The sequence below is a fragment of the Lampetra fluviatilis genome, chromosome 3, assembly GCF_964198595.1.
Source record: "Lampetra fluviatilis chromosome 3, kcLamFluv1.1, whole genome shotgun sequence".
NCBI lineage: Eukaryota > Metazoa > Chordata > Hyperoartia > Petromyzontiformes > Petromyzontidae > Lampetra > Lampetra fluviatilis.
The window spans coordinates 3,922,146-3,948,463 of NC_136277.1; the positions used below are offsets into that span (position 1 = coordinate 3,922,146).

At 44.6% G+C, this 26,318-nt stretch overlaps 1 protein-coding gene across 3 annotated transcripts in view; it reads right to left on the reverse strand.

Annotated features, from left to right (window-relative positions):
• The window catches only part of LOC144951618 (small conductance calcium-activated potassium channel protein 2-like), a 52,231-nt gene that overhangs the window by 17,809 nt on the left and 8,104 nt on the right, over positions 1-26,318 (reverse strand). For all 3 annotated transcript variants that reach the window (XM_078881919.1, XM_078881904.1, XM_078881913.1), the window contains 2 exons: positions 13,777-14,195; positions 5,036-5,177 (listed from right to left, as the gene is read on the reverse strand). In XM_078881919.1, the coding sequence (XP_078738045.1) occupies positions 5,036-5,177; positions 13,777-14,195 (561 nt within the window). The remainder of the gene's footprint in view (positions 1-5,035; positions 5,178-13,776; positions 14,196-26,318) is intronic.

Consider the following 26,318-nt stretch of genomic DNA (forward strand, 5'->3'; position numbering starts at 1 on the left):
GACCAAGAAGGTTTACAAATAAGCCAGGCATGTGTCTTACAAAGCACGAGCAGGTATTGTGACCTCCCGTTGTTGATTATATGATTTCTTACACCACACACTCATTTATTTGGTTACTTTTTATCAAGTGTAAAATGTGTGATGATTATAGTGGCTATAGTGAGAATAGTGGTGAGGATAGTAGTTATGGTGATGATGATGGCAGTTAGTAGTAATAATGTGGTGGTGGGGATATTATTGATGTTAAAGATGGTAATAACGAAGTAATGCACACTCCTGTACTGCTGATTAATTGTACGCACACTACTGTAAGATACTACAATGCAATTAATGTATTATACACTCCAACCATTCCTTTTCCAATTGGTATCTGTGGCACCAGGACCACCATACCAAAAATGTAACCACCTGACAGAGACACAAAGAGACAGACAGATGGGGATATAAAAAAAGTACAAAGGCAGTGAGATGGAGAGCCTTGCCATTTCATTGGAAAAAGGATTTTTTTTATTCTTCGAATTAGGATTTGCAGTAAACTGATTATCACGGCTAGCTACATACGATGTGAAAGGAGTTAAACATACATACATAATGCATTTGCAATTGGGCTGAACAGTCAAAAGTTATATTTAGTGTACCCCTAGTATTGAGGTATGGGTGTTTGAGGCAGGGCTCTCGCATGCGTTGCCACACAGGTCAGAAAGCTGGAATTAAAGTAGGGAGGAAATACGCTTCTAACATCTGAATGCTGGTGCATGCACGGTAGGATCTTGTGCCCGTGTACGGTGACTTGAAGTTCAAAATTGACCGTGGCAAGAAAGCATTGTCAATATACAGGTACGCTCCGACTTGCGACCTTTCTTACAGTAAGACCCGCACAGTAACGACCAAAACTCGTATCTACGACCGCCTAACGGCTGCCACCAACACCGAGTCGCCTGATGGCGCTGCTTTGCTCTTCCACCGTATGCGTATGTACAGTATAGCCCGTCAATCTGCAGCTGCGCCTAGAGCGAACGCAGTTCGAAGGTCCTTGGAGCAATGAAGAATGCCTATGCTTGCTACAGGGAGCTTTACTATGAAAAGAAGGAGGCGTCTTCAGTTCAAACATCATTGGACTCGTATTTTAAGAAGCCTCAGCCAGTGCAGCCCATGCAGAAAAGTACTTACGAATTTTCAAACGTAAGCGTTTTATATTTACTTAATAAATATTTGTAAAAGTTATGCTAAGTTACAATAAATGTTCGTTAGGGTTATTTTCATTTATTTTCGTGGTCAATTTTGGTATTTTAATGGTATGTAATGGGTTTCCAGGAACGGAACCCCAAGGTATAACATTGCGCCAATGGGAAATGAGGCTTCGATTTACGACGGCTCGACTTGCGACCGTCTGTCCAAGAACCAATTAGGTCGTAGTTGCGGGGGTCACCTGTAATCAGGAAGCGGAGGTTATGATGAGGTTTGGAAGATTTATCATACGAGAGGACAGCACATTTCTTTACCGGGCAATAAAATGTGCACCTAGAGGTCAGCAACCAAGGGAAATGCCAAAGATAGATGATGGGATACTGGGCAACAGCTATTGCATCGACTCTCTTTCATAATTGATCCGACAACCACGTCAAGAGTACCGATGCATCGAGGGTTAATCACTGCATCGATTCACTGGCAATCCACGGATCGAGCAATCCCATTATCGCGGAATGTGTGTTAACGGCAGATGGCGGTTAATCTTATACAAGCTCTGACCGAATGCACTGGTGAGTACATAACTTATTGTGCTTTGTATGTCACCATTAAAATGTATTTGTTTTTTATTTATAAAATGCTTTAACACATTTATCATGTGTACAGTATTATTATTAAGGCTATTACCTATACTCCAACGAAGCCCTCATATATCTTATATATCGCTCATCGGTAGAAAACAAAGCGGTCGGGAACGCAAATCCATTGGAACCATGTTATAATTAGCGACTATAATGCTGTTTATATTGTGCTCCATGTACCGCTGTAGGTATATGCCTGTTTTATGTACTGTACTAACGAGTGAATTCTATCTAGATTTGAAGTTTTCGTGACTGCAGGGATCCATACTCTTTGGTTCTTTCGGTAAAGTCACGTAGGTAGAAAAATAAAATAAATCACGACGTTTCGGTCGCAACACAAGCGTCCGTCATCAGGTGGGACAACCACAGCAAGAAACAATTGCTGTAGTGAGCGAGAGGGCTCCCCCTTCTCTTACCTATATAGCCTATTGTCACGGCAGCCCTCTCGCTCACTTCAGCAATTGTTTCTTGCTGTGGTTGTCCCACCTGATGACAGACGCTTGTGTTGCGCCCGAAACGTCGTGATTTATTTAATTGTTATACCTATGTAATAAAGGACTTCGCCGACACACTGCTTGGTCTCCGTCTCTCTTTATTCCCGTTGACGCTCCCACTCCGCTGGTCCCGATAGTGGACCGGCTGCTCCTCGAGCGTGCCCCGCACGCGCTCTCCCGTCAGTCGCACCGCTCCCCCGCTCCCGCACACCGCTGGCCGACGGTGTGCTCAAAGCTCCTCCAGCCACGTGGCTGATGGCGCGGATAGCCTCCGGCCACCCAACGTGGCCCAGCTTCGTGACTCCACCAACTGACCCGGCGCCCTTCCTGGATCCCACCTATATTCCCTTCACCACGTGATCCTGTCTCCTCTCTCTGACCACGCCCTTCACCGAACCTTCCAGATCCCGACCTCCGCATAGCGCCTTGCTGGCTCCGCCCTTAGGTTCCGCCCCTGCTCTCCTCGCATCCGATTGGACCGGAGGTGAGCGGTGGACCTTCACATACGCCCCCATACTGGGCCCCGCCCCCAATACCCTGGGCCGTATGATTGGCCCAGAGCCGAGCAGCGAAACCCCGCTTACGCTCGCATTACATCTACGTGACTTTACCGAAAGAACCAAAGAATGAATTCTACTGTACTCCTACAAGGCAATGGTGGGGGAGCTACTGTGCTCCCAATCCGGATATTTTTTTTGCGTTTAGTTTCTTATCATCCACACCTCCGATGAGCATGGTCGGCTACATACGGTGCAAAAGAAGTTCAACATGCATATGTACAAGAGCTCCAGGGCCTCCGTGATCTTAGCGATGCCCTCAGTTAACATTTACGTGAAGTTTCTTATAGGTGGAGCCTGAGACTATATCCTCGTCTTGTGAGTTGTCACCGAGCAAAGCAAATCGATTTATTTATTTGTGACTACAATTCGTGATAATTAATCAAATTGCACGAGGTGGGCTCTGATTGGCTCAGTGTAAGTCGCTCTCATTGGCTGAGCAAATGATGAGGGCGGGTACATTGTCGGTAGGCCAGTGTTCTCCAGGGTCTGCCTGTGATGACATTTATTTCAAACGAAAACCTTCCACCACCTGACGAAGATGATCAAATGTGGGCAAATAGGCCAATTGATTTGGTCCATCAGCAAAAGTGAAATGCCAAAAAGCAAGCAAAATCTTGGACATTTTTAATACGACGTTTTGTTGGAAATTGAATGCATCATGAGGCATTAACAGAAGCTCAGCTCTCAAACACTTTCCTGCAGAGGGAGCTGGTAGGAACGTTGGGTTGCTCGGTCAATGGCCAGGGTCAACGGCGGCGTGGTGTATTCCGCAAATATGCCCGACTGTGAGGGCGGGCACAAGCCGGCGTGAGTAGGTTAAACGTTGAGTTTTATAAGGGCACCACGGGGTGACAAGCCCCTCCCCACCCAGCCCCACCCCTCCCACCCCCCACCCAGCCCCACCCTCCCCACCCAGCCCCTCCCCACCCTCCGCACCCAGCCCCTCCCCACCCTCCCCTCCCCACCCAGCCCCTCACTCCCCACCCAGCCCCTCCCTGCACGACGGACGGACACAATAATCCCCTGTGGGCTGGTGTAACCAGGAGGTTCCTACCGTAATTAGGTTCGTGTGAACATAATTGGTGAACAACCATTGAGAGTAGAACATAAATGCAGCTCTCCACCCTCAATCTCACCTCGACCTTCCTGTTCTTTGTACATATATTGTGCTGAGCTCCCATGGACTTAGAATCCAATCTCACATCACTTGGTGCAAGAAGAAATCTACATTGGGCCCTGTTCATCGATACAATCCTTATATAGAAATATAAAAAAAAATCTGCACCGTACTGAGCTAATTCATTATCCCCATTGTCAAAGCCAAAAAACAAAATGTGTTCGTTTTAATAGGTAACAAAGCAACAACACTGAAACCTTTTTACCATGAATCATGTCTGCATTAACCACACTACTTGTGGTCAAAATGCAAGCATAAAACATTGATAATAGATGCATTGTCCTTGAAACTGATTGGTCCGTACCAGAGACGGCTTTCTTTTGAGCCTCGTCTCAATTGGTGCTAGACCAGAGGACGCGAAAAGGGGAAAAACCCTATTATTGTATTTTGGTACTGGCAAAGGAGGTCTAAATGAGGTAACAAAGCCTTTGCTGTTGCAGAACCAACCATTTTGGAACCTTGTTTCCTCCCTTAACATTGTTTATCTTCTGTCAAAAAATATCCTGAAGCAGAATACTCGCGCTGGATACATCCACGTTTTGAAATGCGATTTGTAACTTTTATCCTTAGCTGTGAACGTATGTATGCGCGTTGAACTTATTTCGCACCGTACGTAACTAACCGTGTTAATCGGAGGTTGTGTATCGATAGTTCAATGTGAATGTGCCATTTTATTGAGGGACTACTAATATGTGGCGTTATCTTGGTGTGGTCTTGGACTGTTTTGTTGCTGTTTTTGCTCCTCTGCCCAGGCTTCATGAATTTATTACTTATTTTTACTTAATGACTTGCTTACCTTTTTCTCTATTTGTATTGTTTGTTGTTGCAACGTGCTGGCCCGCCCCATACTGATCATCTGTTAATCAGAGCTTAGTAGCGCATCAGATTCCTCCAGTCTAAAGAAAGATTCTGATCCCATTGAGCTACCTCACCTCAAGGGGCACTTCCGTGGGTGTGTTTCGTTTGCACGTTTACCATAATGCCCGTGAGCAGGCAGACGCCCCGTCCACAGTAGGTGTGTGGCACCATGTCTCCATAGCCGATGGTGAGGAACGTGATCGAGATGAGCCACATGGCCGCCAGGAAATTGCTTGTTATGTCTTGAGGATCATGATACCTGCAAGAAAATATCAAAAATATTCATCACCCAGCTGTTCGCGGAAGTAGAAACCTTTTGGCTTTAGTTTAAGAGGAAGTGCAAAACGATAAATACTGTAATGTTACCAAGGATTTTAAATGTACAAGCCTTGCTGTTATACTTGGCCTTAAAACCACAAACACATACAGATACACATCTCATTAGAGGGATTGTTATTAAATACAATTTACATGTCAAGATTGCACATTTGGTTGTTCAGCTGTGGCACAACACAACAGTAATAAAAATAACGAATTGAATGTTCATTTACATTTGAACGTATTACCAGTAACGCTATTAGGTGATATAACAGACATTTCACAAGGATATTTTGAAAAAAAATAGCCACAGTGCTGATTATTGCTTCAAACAACGGCAGGGTTCGAGTTTCTGGTTTTGCAGAAAGTTTTACCAGTGGTTATTTTATTTTTAAAAAACCCACACTGATTTATGAGCACATCCTGGTGCCATTATTCCTGGAAAAATGAATGGTCGACACAAATCCACTCCACAATTGGCAGCTAGGCAATCCCAAATGAGAGCAGAGCACATTCTACCACAGAATTGTAATGCAACGACATAATCCCTGCCCACATTAAGAGCACGAGAGATCCAGGGCCCGATTTGAATGACATAAAACATGCAAAGATATGGGTACGTGCGAGGTTCAATGGCTCCACCACATTGGAGTTGTCTCCAATGTGGTGGAGGTCATTCTATAAAGTGCTCTGATAGGCTCACAGACTGCTCAACTCCCACTGCAACTTGTGAAGGTGGTTCAGAGCTACAGCCGCAGCAGTAAAGGGCAACTGCACACCCGTGTTTCTGTGTGCATCTATAAAGTAAAGGTTAAGAGGTCAACACAACGAAGAGGACTACTTAGTCAATGCCACACCTCCCAATCTCACATATGCCCGATACTGTAGCTGTTATACTAAACGAACTGTATTTTTATTTTACCAGGTAAGGCCAGCTGAGCTATATCGCTATTTTCAGAAGCGATCTGGCCACAAATGATAGCTCAAAGAAGTGGCTTGTCACGTGGAAATTTATAACAGCCAAATACTGTGAACGAATGTTTCTAAATGTGGAGGGAAAAACTGGAGGACCCAGAGAAAAATCCATGCGACCACGGGGAGAGCATGCAAACTCCAAATATGCAGGCGTCAGGGTCGGGATCGAACTCACGATCTCCTGTGTATCTCCTGTATACCAGGTGAGGTAGTTAACATCACCACAGCGACACCCACATTTGACATGCGCACACATATACATGCAGAGCATTCTGCAGAACCTTATAGGCTGTTTGTGCATGATAGATACTTTCAGAGCAGTGAACCAGTGGTCAGCAGCCTGAGTTCGATTTTCAGTCACCATAGCAGAGGCAAGTGGCATATGAACCTGTCAATGGGTAAGAAAGATTGTATCACTCTCGCCATGCCCCAGCTCTGCCCTAATCCCACCCCCACTTTGAGCCATTCTGCCATCGCAAGATGAGGAGCAATGACAATGGGCTCCTCCTGTCAGTGCGGAATCAGCAACCAATACAGAAGGTGGAATAGGGACAATTTACCACAAAAATTACTGCAGTACTGCCAAAATGAGGTGGATTAAGAGCTAAAGAACCATCCATGAGCTGGGCCCCGCGTGTTTATTGACCTCACAATCCACTTCATTATGCATATTGCTATTGAAGGACAAAGACTTCTGCTACCATAACATTCTTACTTTATTCCACCTGCAAAAATAATAATAAGCGGGAACTTTCTCAAAAGCAGTTATCAACTTCGTGTTTGGAAAGCTCATTATTAAAGTAAAAAAATTGGTCTACAATTTTTTAAATAAATTTTCTTTAAAATATACTTTTCAATCACTCAAATGCTCAAACAGGCCAATTATATATGCTCTATATTGTCTGGAATGTAATCACAATATCGACATCCACATGTCTTTTCTCTCCAGACATATAAGCTTGCTTAAAGTCAAAATTGTATTTGCATAATACTGCCTTGTGATTGTACCTCCTTTTAATACAGAAATAATATATAATCCATCAGGATAACTTGATCTGCATCCTAAAAAACCTGATGCATTCACTGTTGTCAGCACTGGCCCATGATTTTGCCATTGAATACTCTGAGAGTTGGTTGCCAAATCTAAATAATGGAGTCATATTTCATCCATTTCCACAAATTTGGTGTAAATGTGTTTTTTGTTTGTTTAATTGGTACTGATCTGAATCAACATTTTTACCACGCTTCTTGCAAACACCTTTTTTTATCCCCAAAGTATTGGTCAACACGCATATTGATAGGCCAACAATCTCATAAATCTCTACTTTATGGGCAAGTGACATTTGTGAGTTTAACTGACGTTTGCGTTTGTAACTGATATTTGAGGACATTTAGACTGCATATCTATTTCACAAGTCTCTCATCCACATTTCAATTCAGTCCATAACTTCTTAATCATGAAATATCATTTGGCAGGTTCTCATAATGTGCATTCTATGTTTTGCTGGATCATGTTCTTCTTTTGAACATATTTAATTCCTTTACCTCAGCTCAAATCTCTATATTGTGCAGTTCCAAAAAACAAAAAGAATTCAAACAGCTTTATAAATCCTCTTTTTTCCCCTCTAGTGGGTCCCACTGATGCTGGAGAGATTACTAAAGGGACTCCACCTTGAATCAAGCCAATGTAAACATTTCACCCAATGCTACCATGTGGCTATGAAAATGAGAAGAATTCTGACAGGGGCAGTCCCTCTCATGCAGATGTTTGGGCTTTTCCTGAATTTCAAAGTAGTTTTTTTGTCTGGAAGAAAAGCTTCAATAAAAGACTACACATCAGCGTAATGGATTCTGAGATTGAGGCATGTGATGCTTACCAGATCTAAAATAACTTTTGATCTGATGACTGGACTCTGATGACAAAAAGGCCAATCAGTAAGAGATATACATGGACATCTGTTTTAAATATGTAATGGGTTCCGGAGACACTTGTAGAGGTAACTTCTTTATTCCGATACAACACTCCAACAGTCCTGATACTCTGTTACAGCCTAGCTACACAGCCTAGGTACACAGCCTAGGGACACAGCCTAGGGACACAGCCTAGGGACACAGCCTAGGGACACAGCCTAGGGACACAGCCTAGGGACACAGCTTAGGGACACAGCCTAGGTACACAGCCTAGGTACACAGCCTAGGTACACAGCCTAGGTACACTACTCTGGCTACGCTCCCGGGTCCTCCGGCTACAATTACCCTAGGGGAGGCTACCTGATCCGACCCAGCCAAGGTGCGGGTCTAGACTCTGGCTTCCTCGGAACTCGCTCTTACAAGGACATAGAGCCGGGAGTCCCAGAGTCCCACCACTGGCCCGCACAGCGTCCCAGCCCTTATAAGGACAAGCGGGGCGAGGGGGTCCAGGGTCCTAAGCTGGCTGGTCTTGGGTCTTGAGCTGCGACTGGTCCTGATTGGCTGGGGAGGTCCCCATTTATGCCCCTTTGCCCATCGAGGGGTGGCGTTGTGTGGGATCGTAGATCCCCCGCAGCCCCCCCCCTTGGCGGTACGGGGCACCCTTGCAGATGGACATCGTCTACCACTGCCGATAAGCGTGGCCCATCTACGGCACTACACATAGGGCCACTACAATCACATTGCAGTGCTATTATGAAGCGCTTAGTGAGACCAAAGAGCCACAATGATAAAATCATGAGCTCTTAAGTGAATTTCAAGAGCAAAGTGAAGCTAGCTTTGAATTTCTTCCATGATTGGCTCCTAAAGATAATAAGCAATTCCCCCTTGCACCGACCTTATTAAGGACACCGTAATGTTTTGAACCTTCAATATATGAGAAACGTGTTAATATGCGAGGCTGATAAAATCACGAGAAAATATTCTTCTGCATGTGGCACTATGGAAAGCCTTACGTAACTTCACTCTCTGTCGCGACTCCTATGTCAGTGGTTGCATTTCCATTTCCAAATCCCTATCATCTCATATGATCCAGAGCAAGTTGTGAGGTTCCAATATAAAGTCTCAAGAGCTGGAGAATATTCTTAGATTTTGAGTCATACCCCTCGCTGTTGACATGGTACAACCCAAGGTACAAATTGGTGCACAATCACATTTAACAAAAACACTCAACACATTCATCAATAACACTGCCTTACAGGACACATAATAGGTGACGTTTTGGGCAATTTCCCTTCTTCAAAGCATCCTTCTTCTTGTGCGATGAAGAAAGGCCACTGCCCAAAACGTCACCTATTCTAGATTTAATTCTTTGAAGGCCGCAGTGTTATTGACGACGGACATAGCGAGTTTTTTGGTCCATTGTACAAAATTGGAGCTTTCCACTTTTCTAGGAAACGGGTGAGATTATCCCCAGTGAACATTCTGCTTAAACAGAGATTTCGCAGGGGAATTATAAAGGATTTGTGTCCTGCTGAGGGAGTGACTTCTTTGAGAATCTATGTCTTCCTCTGCATCTTGCCTATGATGCCACCCCCCTACAGCATTACCCATGTGAACATAGTGCCGACACTTCGAATTAATGTAATATTCTTGTGCCTGGCATCCGTGCATACAAAAACAAATATCTGGAGACCAGAGACCCAGGCACAGGAGAGACCTGGAGTAGGCATCATCCACTTTTAGGGTGAAGCCACATTCGGACTCCGTCATCACGTGTGCAACCCCTGTGCACAATGGGCGGTTGGTGACACAGCCTCTCGATAGCACGTTCACCGCTTGTTGCAGATGTTCATGGTTCGTGTCCAGCAGCAGCCCTGGGTATTAGTGAGGGTGTATTAATCCAAAAATATACACCCTCCGCTTCAGTGGCCGTTAAAAGATCCAGTGAACTAATTCAGCAACGTGATGAGTTAATTACGTTCCTTAAATTGCTTGATCCACACCTAACACTGTTTAATATGTACAGGTGTCCCCATATATAGCACAGAGTTGGGTATACCAATATCCTGAACACCATCCACTTCTTTCCATCAGCTCTGTCCATCTGTCTGTAGTGCGGGACTCATAAATCTCACAAACACAATCCAATATGAATACAATTTTAGGATAAAGATGTGTTGCTATCAGCTACTCACCCTATTGAAAACCAGAAAAATGTATTAAATAGTCGCCTAAAACCTACCTTCACTAGCTGTCCTAGGAACACATTCTGCTGTGTTTCCAGTTTTGCCCCTCCGACATGTCTTTATTTATTTAGCCAACTTGTTGTACGTGACCTTGACATAGTCATATCTATCCTGAGCCCAATCTTGAAGCCTTCTCTATTAAGTTCTTCTGACATTTCCTGCAGCTCATTCCCATTGGCAGTTCATCCCCATGTTACGATGACTGTGATTTATATTTTCATGCCTAATATATCTACCCTTTGTTTCCCCAATTTAATCTTCAGAAACCATGAGAGTTGGAAAATGCACTTTATACCATGGGGCCTAATGAACAATAGGTTTAAAAAAGTTTTCTGATAACCAGTTTTGAAAATGTGAATACGAATAGTGACTTAATAGTAGCTATTGAGTAACAGACAAGCTCTTCAATAATCAAAAACTTATTACAAAATAAATGCACATTGCATTATGGGTAGACTGTTGGATTGATGTCAATAAAACCATCATGCGTATAATCTATTTAGTGATGCATTCTTGGGCACAATTATAATTTCAGTAGGATTAGAGAAGCTCTCAAGAAATAGGATAACCAGATGGTTGATGGGATCAAAGGGCATTACAACTGTTTTAAATTCCTGAACCTTGCAAGCAGGGTGGGAGGAAGCAAGTTTTATTTAAGTGTCTTTTTAGCCCTTGCTGTCCAATGTTACTGAGAAATCACTTATTAGGTAAACAAATGCGCATTCCAATTGCAGGTATATTATGTTTGAATGTAAAAATGGAAGGGGTCAGTCTAGCACTAAAATATGGTCAATTAGCACTCAATACAAGGCCACGCGTTTTTATTGACCTCACAATCCACTTCATTATGCATATTGCTATTGAAGGACAAAGACTTTTGCTACCATAACATTCTTACTTTATTCCACCTGCAAAAAATAATAATAAGCGGGAACTTTCTCAAAAGCAGTTATGAACTTCGTATTTGGAAAGCTCATTATTAAAGTAAAAAAATAGGTCTACAATTTTTGTAAGAAATTTTCTTTAAAATATACTTTTCAATCACTCAAATGCTCAAAAAGGCCAATTATATATGCTCTATATTGTCTGGAATGTAATCACAATATCGACATCCACATGTCTTTTCTCTCCAGACATATAAGCTTGCTTAAAGTCAAAATTGTATTTGCATAATACTGCCTTGTGATTGTACCTCCTTTTAATACATAAATAATATATAATCCATCAGGATAACTTGATCTGCATCCTAAAAAACCTGATGCCTTCACTGTTGTCAGCACTAGCCCATGATTTTGCCATTGAATACTCTGAGAGTTGGTTGCCAAATCTAAATAATGGAGTCACATTTCATCCATTTCCTTGGGCACAATTATAATTTCAGTAGGATTAGAAAAGCTCTCAAGAAATAGGATAACCAGATGGTCGATGGGATCAAAGGGCATTACAACTGTTTTAAATTCCTGAACCTTGCAAGCAGAGTGGGAGGAAGCAAGTTTTATTTAAGTGTCTTTTTAGCCCTTGCTCTCCAATGTTACTGAGAAATCACTTATTAGGTAAACAAATGCGTGTTCCAATTGCAGGTATATTATGTTTGAATGTAAAAATGGAAGGGGCCAGTCTAGCACTAAAATATGGTCAATTAGCACTCAATACAAGGCCACGTATCTGAATGTGTAAGCGACGCCTTATATATAGGAGGCGTGGGTTCGATCCCGACCTTGTAATTGGGATTTGCACGTTCTCTCTGTAGTCGCGTGGATTTTTCTCCGGGTCCTCCGGTTTTTCCCTCCACATTTAGAAGCATGCGTTTAGAGTATTTGCCTGTTATAAATTTCCACATGATAAGCCACTTCATTGAGCTATCATTTGTGGCCATGTGTTTAGTTTATGTGACCTTATCTTGATTTCTGTTGGGTGGGGAGCCAAGGGAAAAGATGAGAATTATGCGGTGTGCAAGTGCTAGGTAGATTAGAACATCGCAGAACTATTGGGGATGGCAGAGGTTTGGGGAAGCCTTCATTCAGTTGTTGATTGATCATGGCAGTTGATGAATTTCTATCTAAATTACATGAAATTACACTGCACATGACATGGCGTCACGTATAATTACGTCATGGGCCAGAAATTGGAATGCAATGTCATACCTGTCAACCCATACGGTTTACCCGTATTATTGTACAGGGAAATTTAGTTTTCAGGCCGTTTCAATACAGGCAAACAAAAATGTGCTTGTGTTTCTCCCTTGTGATGGCATTTTGTAGAATAAACGTTGAGATTTATAAAGGCATAGGCTGACCAATAAGGTGTGAATTGGTCTGTAATAAGGTAGGCACTGATAAGGGGTTGACAGGTATGTGATGTAATTTCCTTGGCTGAAATATTTTGAAATTTAGCACTGGTTATTTATCGCTAAGTTTATAGGCAGACAGATATATTGACATAAGTAATGCATTAATGCTTTAAACTTGCGTTAAAAAGTGATTAAAAAAACACCATAATAGTACAAAGCAAACTCCAAAATACAGGCACTGCATACTTTAAAGAGCATAGCATGTGGATAATCAGTTAATGAAAAAATATTTTCCTTAATCCCAAATGTAGCGTAAGGTAATCTTTGTCAGTTTTAAGTTCCAATGCCCTAATGAATGAGGAAAAACACCATGCATATGCATGGCTCCTGTAATGCCCTCTATTATGCCTTTGTCCCCTGAAGTACTTAATCAGTGATAATAACAATAACAGAGGGGCTCATGTCAGGCCCGCGGGAAGCAGAGCTCAGATACGGCTCTTTTGGAGACGCCGTAGGCAATCCCTTTAATCAATTTGGCCAGATTTCAACAGAGGAAGTCCCTAATCGCAACACAACTTCATACTCAACTTTCGATCATATTGGATCACGTTAACGAGGCTGCGGTGAGACACGGGGCTCGGATAGGCACTCCGTTGGGGCAGGCTGTGTGCACTGCAGCCAGCAACTCCGCGATGCTGAGCCGGGGGGGGGGGTCTTTTGTCCACTTTTTTTGTCTTGGGTAACCGATTGATCAGTTGGCTGGATTTCAACAGGGTAATTCTCTAATGGCAACACATCTTTAAATTAGAGTTTCATTCATATCAGATCATCTTTACCAGAGTACTCTGCTGCCCCAACCCCTTACAACCCCCCCCACCCACTTCACAAAGGTGCAACCAAGACATGGACTGAACTTATGCACACATACTTTCATCTTTGGTTGAAATACATAAACATAACACACTCGTTTGATTACCCAAATTCTAGCCGCCCCGGCAAGCCCCGAAACAAAGCGCATGTTAGTTCATCAGCACGAAGTGGTTAAACATGTTAACGGGATATTTCATAGCTCATTAACTGTCTGATGCTGGGGCATCTTAATTGTTCTGTGCACTTACCTCTCACATGCGCGCACAGTCCAAGCGGCAATGATCCACAGGGAAATGCTGAAGACGAGCAACACAGTGCCTGGGCAGATTGTCATGAGCGTCTTCATCACGAAACGCGTGTTGAAGGTGATCTTGTTTAACGCTCCGATGCTGCGCGATGACGCGTCGGTGAAGAGCTTGCTGTGCAGCAGCATGACGCGTGCGATCAGGTATAGGCGCAGGAACATGGGGATGGAGAGCACAATGTCCACGTCAGCCTCCTTCACCGACGAGACGTAGGTGAAAGCCAAGCGGGCTGTCCACATGAACGTGTAGTTTCCTGGGATAGGATGGATGGCACATATGAGGAGCTCCAGGCCAATGTTGAAGATCCTCTGGTAGGTCATAGCAATTCTCCAGTCATCTGCACCATTGTCCACAATAAAGAGCTGCAGGAAGGAACACAAGGGCACTGTCATTGTCGGGGCCTATAGATGCAGGGAGATAGTCAATACTATGACAGTGATTGTAGGTTTTTAAAGATACTATTTAACTTCTATCAAACTATTTACACATTCCCATTATTGCAAGCTCCCAGGTAAATATCGATTGCTTTAAACACAACTGTCGATTCAAAAATAATAATTCTAGATTTGAAGCTTTCGTGACTGCAAGGATTCATATTCTTAGGTTTTTTCCTACGTGACTTTACCGAAAAACCCTAAGAATATCAAAAATAATTGCTTAGTATTTTGCAGATTTTTCAGACCAGCTCTTTGTTCAGAAAAATATGCTTTATAGATGGTAACAAATTTCAATTACAGGATAAACAGTGGAAACATATTCACATAGGTGGCACTCAAACGTGCTGGAAATTGCCAGCTGCTGCATTTAGTTAATTTACAAAAGCAATACACAGAAGCACGCATTAAGTGAAGCGTCTCACCAGACAGAGCGCAGAGTGTGCACAAGTGGAATCCAGAGCCAGAGCTAACATGGTCAGGTTTGGCTCCAGATTACACCCAGACCCACACTGCTGCACTGTGCCACATTGTGATGTCTTCCTAAAGGATGTGTGTGTGGAGAGGCATGCCACGATGTACATAATGGAGTGTGCACGGATGGTATCTGGAGCCTGAAACAAGGCAGAATGTGAAATTTGTCGAATTATAGGTCTACTGTCCCTCCTGTAGGAGGCGTATATTCGTGCATTGTACAGCACATTGGTATTTTTTGTAACAGTAATATTTTCGACGTGTAACAAACTGCACGGTCTTCGCTCACTCTCGGAGAGAGAACATGACTCAGAGGCACGAGGAGGAACCACCGATAAGCGCAAATGCAATAGCCAGGCTGTGGAGCCAGTGGCGAATTTTGAAATCCATGCGTGCTCTCACTCATGTGTTCAGAGAAACTCAAGTTACCATGTGGAGGAGAGACACGAGGTCTTTTCTCAAGTAAACAATTCCTTTTTATAATTGGGCCGAAGGAAAGGCGAAAGTTATTTTATGTAAAACAGTATCTTGTAATAATGAATGTATTACCGTATAAAGAATGCATAGAAGTGTGGGAAAATGTTTTTAAACAATGTTAAAATGAACACAACTACAGATAATTAATCATACTGTATATTTACTGTAGCAGTATAGATATGTGCTAGATCTTTGTAATGTATAAAGCAATAACATGTTGACTGGTTTAAGATATTAAACCAATGAAAAGATGTTCATTTTGGGTGACTATCATTACTTAGGGGAAGTAACGTTCATTTGTTAAGATGTTGATTCTATCTGGAAGTGATTCCCATCAGATATTATGAGGGCGAAATTGGAGAGAGCAGTAGGCTAAGCTATAATTATGGAGAGGAATATTGGTAGATGTGCAATGATTTTTGTTCTGGTAAACTATCAGTAAGTGACATTGGGGTGTACTAATTGTCGCTGCCGTGGTATGTGGAGCAAAACCCAATGAGAGGCTGAAAAGGAGGTGGATGAGGTGATGACTTCTGAGCATGGCATCAATGGGCCATGAGGCCATGCAACAGGATTTTAAAAGTTCTTCACTGATTGACATGGAGAGGGCCAGGCTCTGCTCATATTTGGGGCTCCCAAAGACCCATCTTAATCCTGCTAATATGGCTGATAACAAAGCAACTGCGTCCTCATTACAGAAACAGCGCTCCAATAATTTAAGCTCCAAGGAAGTTGTATCACTGTCCTTCTGTGTGGACTCAAATAAAAATTGTTTCATTCCCTTCACCTATTATGGATATCAGAAACAACATCATTGACCAGTGCTTAAAATACTTGGGTTTACTGCTTGATTCAACACTTCCATTCCAACCCCATATTGATGACATCCAAATAAAATAAAATAAAGGGTTTTTGTACAGAACCAAACATTGTTTTCCCATTTAATTGCACCTGCAAATTGTTGAAGCTATAATTCTTCCACTGTGTGATTACTCTGAAGCTGTTTACATATCAGCTAGGAATGAAACACTAAACAGACTAAACCCGCTTTATGATTCTGCACTTTGATTTGCAGTGGATGTACCATCCAGGACCCAAAATTGTGACCTCAACTTAATATCCAATCTTACATCACTTGATGCAAGAAGACTTGTGGGCCCTGTTCATCCATAAAATCCTTCTTTGCAAATCTGCGCTATACTTGGCTAATTTATGAATCCCATCGTCAAATCCAAGATACCTAAGATGTCCAACTAATTGCCTTTTAACCATCCCAAAAGCAAGAATTGGAAGGTGACAAAAATACAGCAGGCGGACTGCTGAGGCAGGAGAAATATAGCGGCTATATTTCTTCCTGCCTCAGCAGTCCGCCTGCTGTATTTTTTCGCCTGAAGACGATTGCTTGTGTTGCGATCGAAACGTCGTGATTTTTATTTATTTATTTTTCTATCTACGTGACTTTACCGAAAGACCCAAAGAGTATGAATTCCTGCAGTCACGAAAGCTTTAAGTCAAGATTATGTGACAATGCCTTTGCCCTTGCAGCACCAGCGTTTTGAAACAACCTTGTTTCATCTCTTCACATTGTAAATCTTCCTCCATAAATGTACTGAAGCAGAAGATTGGTACTGGATACAGCCACGTTTGCGAATGTGATTTGTAACTTTGATCCTCACCCGTGTATCGATCGTTACATTTTATTGTGCAATTTTATTGAGGGATAGTTTGTTGTGTTGGTGTGGTCTGGGACTGTTTTTGTTGTTTTGCTGCCTTGCCCAAGATAGCATTTGTATTGAAAAATTGCCATTATTTTATGTACTTACGCAATTTGTACTTATATACTTTATTTATTTTCAGTGACCTGCTTGCTTTTCCTACACTTTTCACTCCTATCGTTAATTGTTTAAATGTTGTTGTAACTTTATGATCTGCCCCTACTGGACGTCTGTGAAAAATAGCTTCATAGCTCATCGGATATCCCCAGGATGCATAACAATTATGATTCTGAGTGGAGTGTGTCTCGTATAAATAGGCCTTATGTTAATTTATCTCATGGCGGTGTTGATTCCTGTTGTTTTAAATATGTACTAGCAGAAGTACCCGGCGTTGCCTGGGTGAAAAATATATTTCTTAATAACCTTACATATATACACAGATGGGCTGCTACCCCTGCCCCCTCCCCCAGCCACGATCTCCTCGGCCGCTGTGCAGTAATATGTACGGCCTATAGTGTGGTGGGGTGTCGAGGCCTAGTACCGTGCAGAGCCTCCGGCCTCGACTAAATTGCCCACCCGGCTGAGGCTGGGTACTGGGGCCGTTACCCCCCCCCCCCGCGCTACAATAATACTGTCTAATCGCTATAATTTTATTATCTACCGACCCTATAATAGTAATTGCACACATTGGGGTGGGGGGGGGAGTGAAGAGGACGTGAAACTTTGATGAATTTACCTCAGAGTCGCGTGTTAATGCGTGTGCATATTTTTAACGGGAATTAAAAATGGCGTCCACCCCGCAGCGAATGCGTCGCTACCCGTTGCCAGGGGCAACCGCCGTGGAAAACCAAACGGACCAATCGTGTCTCGCAAATCCCTTACATTTCGTCCAATGAAACTGCGTATGGTCCGGCGACACACAGACAGACAGACACACACACAGACAGACAGACAGATTTGCGATTTTATATATATAGATGAAGATGATGATATAAAAGGCTCTTGGTCTTGTGTCCACCCTTCTTGCACATCAGACCCTCACACACCCAGAGCTGATAATCGTTCCACTCTGCTGTTTTTTTTACTATACTTGACCCTATCGGTCAGTGTAGGTTAGTGAAGGGAGGGGCACATGGCCATTTCAGATGACACTCACCGCTAATGTTAGCCATTGCAAAGAATTAAACTCGGGTCACCGGGTTCATAGTGGAGTGCGCCGATCACTGCACCACTTTCACAAATGTGAATATAAATGATCCAGTTCACGTACTGCAGAATTTTACCTTTTCGTGACAATTTTGGCAAAAATTAATCGAAGAGAATCTGAAATTCAGCTGAGCTTCTGAATCGAAAATGGAATCTGATCAAATCCTTCAATCTATACATGCTCACTGGGCTTTCAGACCTCAACAGTCTGGGCTTCACCAAGTGCCCTGTAGAGAATTGTGAATGTTCTCCATAGGCTGCTTCAACAAAGACAATGGTAAAAGGTCACTTCCCGTCAGATCACTCAAACAGAACGAAATTTTACCACCTCCAATCTTGATGAAATTGACAGTCGTAGGTTCCATAGAGACATTATGAAGGGCACTGGGGTCAAATTGCTTGGGGGTTATGGGTCATTGAATCTTCTGCCACCTAAGGGAGTCGTGTCCAGTGGTACTGGGGAAGCCATCTAGTTATCATACTCTATAACTTCTGCGACAGATCAAGGGTTATTACCATTCTAGATTTGAAGTTTTCGTGACTGCAATGATCCATACTCTTTGGTTCTTTCGGTAAAGTCACGTAGGTGAAAAAATGATAATAATACTAATAATAAATACAAATAAAATAACTAGCATCACCTAGGACAGCGACAGCAAGAAATAATCAGCAAATTATTGTTTAAACAACAAATTAATAATTCATGGTATGGTTAATATCTTTGGAGGCAAAGAAGTTCCTAGCTTTATTTTTCGCTAGACATGTTCCCACAGTTTTATAAAATCATAGTTGGGACATTGGTCAGGGTCAAGGCTACCAAATTTGCTGCAAATAACTCGACTTTTTAAACGAGTCTTATATTTTATAGGGTTTGAAAAGCCTGAATGAGAACTTTCTAATGATATCTTAGTTTTATTTCTAGCGCCAAACATAAGGGAGCTATATTTGTTGAACTTGACCCCTTGGAACCCCCAAAAAGGCAAAATCTTTAATGACCTACAACTTAGAAGCAGTTTGACCCACTGATTCCAATTCGGAATTGTATCATGTCTCTATTGTACCTACGACTATGCCATGATTTCATCAAGATTGCAGGTGGTCAGATGTCAAGCCCGAGCGATTTGACGTGAAAATACCCACAGCACGTCAACTTCCCACTGGTGAAAACTACATGGAGGAAAAGTTCCACGGCGGGGCACCAAGGGGATATTGCAGGGATTGTTGATGGTGCGTAACAAACAACCATCCTTCTGTATAATAACGAAAGTAGTGATAACGCAATCCATAACGCACACAATATTTCACAGACATACAAGACCGTGACTCATGAGGTGCGGATAACTGTATAAACTTGACTGCAGCCCGATCCCCTCCTTAATATTCACTCCTCGCTCGAAGTCCACCTCCATTCTCTTCTCCTGTTCCCTTCTGTGCTACTCCCCCCCCCGCTTCCCTGCACTCGCTCAGCTGTGTAAGCTCCTCCTTTCTCTTTGTATATCGTGACTGCGGACTGCAGATAAATGTGTTACTACCCTTTTAATCGTTTTGCTGTTCTCTGCCAGCCATATTGATTTTTAGTAAAACCATCCTAAATAAAAAAAATACCCACAGCTGGCGTATGCTTACTATATTCATAGATCCCCAGTGACACTTGCATATATCTGATGACATCTAGATTGCGACGAGGCTGGCTGTGACACGGTGGGTAGAATGGTTCATTTGCAGAGGGAAATTCCTTAACTGGATTTTATCATAGTATTACCGAATGACAAATTACCGGGCATTATTATGCGTGCAAGATTTGTTATGTTAACCGCATTTCATTCACTGCTAAATACAATACATAATTCAATTATATTGCTACTTGAGGTGTAATGTTAATTATGAGTTGTTTTTAGCTGCAGTTGAGCTCATTGGCTACTGTACCACAGCGCGATTTGTAAGGCAGCAGCAGCAGGAGGCACAGACCGTGCCGTGAATCGTGAATCAGCGCTGTGTGCTTCACAGTTCTGATTCAGAGTCAACATCAGAGTTGTTGATTGTGGGTAATAACAGAATGGCTTCCAATTCAGATAAACATCTCCATCCCAGAGATTAGGGCCTGGGGAAAAAAAAACATCCTCCACGAGCACCAGCTTTATTATTTTAATCACGTTTTTTGTACGAATCTTGATTTCTTAACCAAGTTTGAATTTTTCTCAATTTTATTTTACGTATTTTTTTAAATTTAGTTTGAAGAGGTAGTACTTCTATACTTCTCAACGAGTTTTTTCAGTTCATTCTACAAGACATAAAATTGCACGCAGCCTTAAAATAAAAAATTTCGTCAGTGACTTTTTGCAAAATGGCCCTTTTTAAAATAGCATATGAGATGCGTTTGTGTTGCATATACCAGTGAATATGCTTTTGTGTGTTATGAAAAGGGGGAATTGCCTGATACGTTGCCTATTCTTGATTTTATTCTAAAGCCACAGCATTATTCACAAATGTGTTGAGTCTTTTGTTAATTGTGCTTGTGCACCACTAGCAACAAAGCATCTACTTGACATTATTGGGTGCATTAAACATAACTCGCTAAAACTTGAGATTCATCCTGTGTAGGGCTAAAAGAAATGCACTGAGCATAATATCCATCAGATGTGTCCACTTCAGGTGGTAGGTGTCTCAAAACATCGGTGTGTTCTGTTCTGATGTCCCCCAACGCCTGGAATTCCATCGCTTCAAAACATTCCTTGGTTATTCTGCCTCTAAGTCACAATGTGTTGCCGAGCTGTCAATTCTTTATGTAGGTTGGAACTTCTTTCGCATCTACGTGACCAACCGTGCCAATCGGAGATAACTTCACCCGCAATTGCATTTTATATATATGCTCGTCTGTTTACATATTACAGTTGTACAATAGTCCTGGTCTCTTGAATTCTAACTTGGTTAAACAAAATAAACTGGAACTTTTTTGCCCATCATATACATTTTATGTTTTAAAAATGAGCCCATCATGATTATGAGTTCCATCATCATTGTTAGATCCATCATCATAAAGTGTATTGATGTCATGAAGGGTGTCACATCAGAGTTAAGCAGCTTACGCGAGACGCTCACTGCCCAACTCTATGAAAGGAAATCGAAGGCCACGGCTTGGCTATGGCACAGCCTGGCCAGAGCCAAGTCTTGACTAAGACTACGGCCCTTAATGTTACCAGCCTACATGCGGAGATGCAAAGAAAAAAAACCGAGTGGCAGAGACGAACGGAGATGCAGACAGACAAACAGTTAAGGAGGGACAAAGTTGCGGAAATAAATGGAGAGACAAATGGATGCAGAGACAACAGAGATGCAGAAAGGCAAGTGGAGATGCAGAGACAATAAGTAATATTTAAAAAAAACTTTAAAAAAACACGCTGTTATGAAATGAAATGTACTAGTAATGGCAGAACTCCACGACTCCATGAAGTGCCCCCGAAGCTTGCCATAACGTAAGGGACCGTGGCCAATTACAGCCAACGTCAGTTGAGCGTGGACAATTAGACCCAAGCCGAAACATAACATATAAAAAAGAATGTTGATAAATATATATTTTTAATGATAGAATATAGTATTGTCATCAGTATGACATAAGTATACCAAGTTTGCAGTTGATACCACATTGAGAAGTGGGTTAAAATTGAGTTACAAGATTTGAGGATACAACAACGACAACAGCAGACAGTGAGTTAAAAGAAAGCATGTAAAAAGAGTGATCAACAAAACAGTTGCAGAGAGACAAACATAGATGCAGATAGACTAATACAGACGGGGATACAAACTGAGAGGCAGAGAGACAAATACAGATATATAATTAGGGACAAATGTCGATGCAGGCCAGGCGGCTTAGAAGTGTGCAGCATTTACAAATAAAATCTGGCATGCACCATGCCACAGCTTACAGGAGGAATTAAGACATTTCCATTAGAGATCCAAATATCCACCCAAACAGATTATGGGTGTTCCATGAACCGTAGAGGTGCTGCCAATGTTAGGATTTGCAGATCATTAGAGTGTAGATTATTCGAGTTCTACTGTGTTACCAATCAGGTGAAGGAGGTATCAAAGAAGCTTGGTTTTATATTTCATGCCCAAGCCATCTTTAACACTGAACAACTGCTAATACAACACAAGGCACACATCTGTCTGACGGTGGAAGACTATATCATAACTAAGGTGCTCTTTATGCCAGGATGTCAAAAGTGCTTACCATCACATCTGAGAAATTTTGACCATGGTGCCGGCATGCCTTCTTATTTCAAACGATATCAGGGGATCTTTAACGTCCACTGTGAAGCAGATGACATGCAATTTACTGTTAACATGGCGGCCTACCGGATTCAAATTGCGGACGTCGGCAACAATCAGCAAATGCGCTACCGCTTGTTGCAGGTGTAGTGGTGGTATTGACGTGCGCCGACTGTGACAGTGATGGATCACGGGGCGGCGCGGGGTGCGGGGTTGGGCACGCGTTGTGGGCGTGGTGTGGACGCGCGCGCCGGGAGTGACAGATGACGAGGCGGCGCGGAGTGAGTGGTGAGGCACGATGAGATGTGGGAAAAGAGGATCGTAGCCAGCGCCCGGCGATTGGTCGAATAAGTGGGTGCTCGCAGCGACGTCCGCAGGTGGGGTATAAAGGGGGACGCGCGAGAGCACTCGGGGAGAGTTACCCAGTTGAAGACCCGAAGACGGAGCTGAAGACCTAGTGAAGCCGAGTAGCTCAGTGGCGTTAGTCGCCGAGTAGCTAAGTGGATGTTGGTCATCCGAGTAGCTCAGTGGGCGTTAGTCGCCAAGTAGCTAAGTGGGTGGTTGTCACCCGAGTACTAAGTGGATGTTGGTCATCCGAGTAGCTCAGTGGCGTTAGTCGCCAAGTAGCTAAGAGGATGTTGGTCATCCGAGTAGCTCAGTGGGCGTTAGTCGCCAAGTAGCTAAGTGGGTGTTTGTCACCCGAGTACTAAGTGGATGTTGGTCATCCGAGTAACTCAGTGGGCGTTAGTCACCAAGTAGCTAAGTGGGTGTTTGTCACCCGAGTACTAAGTGGATGTTGGTCATCCGAGTAGCTCAGTGGGCGTTAGTCGCCAAGTAGCTAAGTGGGTGTTTGTCACCCGAGATACAAAGTAGGTGTTAGTCACCTGTAACCAAGTTTGATAAAATAAAGAGTGTGTTACCCGTGAAGTCGTCTCCCGTGGAGTTACTACATTACAACTGGCGTCAGAAGTAAACCTGTCTTCAAGAAGTATGGACACAAGGAAGACTACCCGTACCCACGAGCGAGGTCGGGATGACGACGGCGTACCGGGGACACCGACCTCGGGAGTAGAGGACGAGGAGTTGCCGCCGATGCAGCACTTCGCGGTGATGGCCGACGCTCCGCTTGCCTCCGACACCGGCCTCCAGGACGCGCACGCCCGCTTGGCGGAGTTGCTACTCGCCGCCGCCGCTGTCTTGGCCGACATCTCCGTTCCGGCGAGCGGAAAAACGGCTGCGGGGGTCGTGGAGGAAGCGACGGTGGAGGATTCCCGCCAAAGGGCGCTTCGCGCCAAAAGCCTGGAAGTTGCCGCCGTTTTTGGGGGGCCGCCACCGATTGGCGGGAAAGACGGACGCCACGTGGCCGGACACCTCCGCGCAGCGCAGCCCACGTCATCGGCGCGCGCCGGAGCCCTCCATTTTGCGCCTGACAACCGAGCCGACATTTTACACAACTCCAGCGGAGCGCGGGAAAATCTCTCCGACGTCGACGACGATCGGGTCCTCCAGCAAAGATTGCCCGCGCTGTCGGCGTTCAAGGCGGATGGGGGCGACTGGGGAGCCTTCCAACGAAGGTTCCTCGCTCATCAGGAGATGTCGGGGTGGTCCGACACCACTGCCCTGCGTGCGTTGCCAGCGATGCTTGACGACGACGCGCTTGCAGCCTTCACATCTGCTGCAAGGTCGTCCCGCTCTACGCTCCAGGCCGCACTACACCTGATGGCGAAGGTGTTCGGGCCGCCCTCCACGTGCCGCCACCAGTTCTACGATCGGCGGAAGGTGGCTGGGGAAACGACGCTAGCCTACCGCACGGCACTGCTCGCCTTGGCGGACGCGGCTTTTCCCCGCATGGATAAGGAGGGGAAGGACGCCATGGTGACGGAGCAGCTGCTGGTGTTGGCCCACGAGTTGGGGGTCCCCATCAACGTGGCAGACGAGATGGAGATCTGCTCCCTGGCGATCGCCACGAGCATTCACGCGTACGAGGTCCTCAAACGCAAGCCGGGGGTCGTCTGCAAATGGCCGGGGAATGCGGCACTGGCCGCCACGATCGCCGAACCTCAGCCAGCTGCGGTGCAGGAGCGGGGCTTCGCTGCATCGTGTCCGGGGGAGTGGAGAACGGGAGGTCGTTCGCCCACACGTTCGCCCCGCAAGCTGGAGCAACCGAAACCTACGACGTCCGTCGTCTGCTACAACTGCGGCCTTCGGGGTCACGTCGCAGCCGGGTGCCGGGCCCCGCGTCCGCGCGCCGCAGGACCACGTCGGGACGACGACCAGGGCCACAAGTCATCCCAACAAAACCCGGTGCCTCGGGCTTGACGGCTGCTGACCGTCGAGAGCCTGAACCCCGGGGCACGCACGAGTCCTCGATGCCTGGCCGATGTCTTCCTGAACCGCCGGCACCACCGGACGTTCAACCGCGTCTGGTGCCGTACGACGGACCGGCAAGGCGGACTCGGGCTAGGTCTCAACAATTTTCATGAGGACGGGTTTTTTGTGCTCTACACCGAGCTCGCCCGGTGTTCCCCTCTGCCGGGGTAATGTCCCGTTGTAGGGACGCTCGGAAGAAAAGGGGACACTGCACGAGTCGAAAGAAAAAAAAAAAAATTTTCCATTTATTTTTTTGTATACACATTGCTATTGTCACTCGCCGGTTTGTATATATTGTTCTATTGTCGCGGTGGCATTGGTTGAGGGTTGCGGATGGTGGTGTTCGCGTCGTGTTGTGTTGTTAGCTTAGTTGTTGTTCTTGTTGTTGTGTTGTGTTACGGGGCACACGGGGAGGGTTTGTATATTTTTGTAGCAGCCGGGGCGGCTGCGAGCTATGTGGTAGGGGGTGATGTAGTGGTGGTATTGACGTGCGCCGACTGTGACAGTGATGGATCACGGGGCGGCGCGGGGTGCGGGGTTGGGCACGCGTTGTGGGCGTGGTGTGGACGCGCGCGCCGGGAGTGACAGATGACGAGGCGGCGCGGAGTGAGTGGTGAGGCACGATGAGATGTGGGAAAAGAGGATCGTAGCCAGCGCCCGGCGATTGGTCGAATAAGTGGGTGCTCGCAGCGACGTCCGCAGGTGGGGTATAAAGGGGGACGCGCGAGAGCACTCGGGGAGAGTTACCCAGTTGAAGACCCGAAGACGGAGCTGAAGACCTAGTGAAGCCGAGTAGCTCAGTGGCGTTAGTCGCCGAGTAGCTAAGTGGATGTTGGTCATCCGAGTAGCTCAGTGGGCGTTAGTCGCCAAGTAGCTAAGTGGGTGGTTGTCACCCGAGTACTAAGTGGATGTTGGTCATCCGAGTAGCTCAGTGGCGTTAGTCGCCAAGTAGCTAAGAGGATGTTGGTCATCCGAGTAGCTCAGTGGGCGTTAGTCGCCAAGTAGCTAAGTGGGTGTTTGTCACCCGAGTACTAAGTGGATGTTGGTCATCCGAGTAACTCAGTGGGCGTTAGTCGCCAAGTAGCTAAGTGGGTGTTTGTCACCCGAGTACTAAGTGGATGTTGGTCATCCGAGTAGCTCAGTGGGCGTTAGTCGCCAAGTAGCTAAGTGGGTGTTTGTCACCCGAGATACAAAGTAGGTGTTAGTCACCTGTAACCAAGTTTGATAAAATAAAGAGTGTGTTACCCGTGAAGTCGTCTCCCGTGGAGTTACTACATTACACAGGTACAACGGCCACATTTCCAACTCATCTTGAGTGGTTCAGACAAGGCGTGCAACGCGGTGTTTGCATGTGCATGCAAGGCTTGATGCGAGTAGCGACTTCCTGTTTGTGAGCGCACCGTTGTATGTACATTGCATCTATACGTCATTTCTATCTTTTGCATTGTGGTACCTTGATGAAGTATGTATTGTTATTTGTGCATTATGAAGCGATTAGGTCAAGTCGTTATTACGTACTGTTTCTGGATTGTCTATTTTT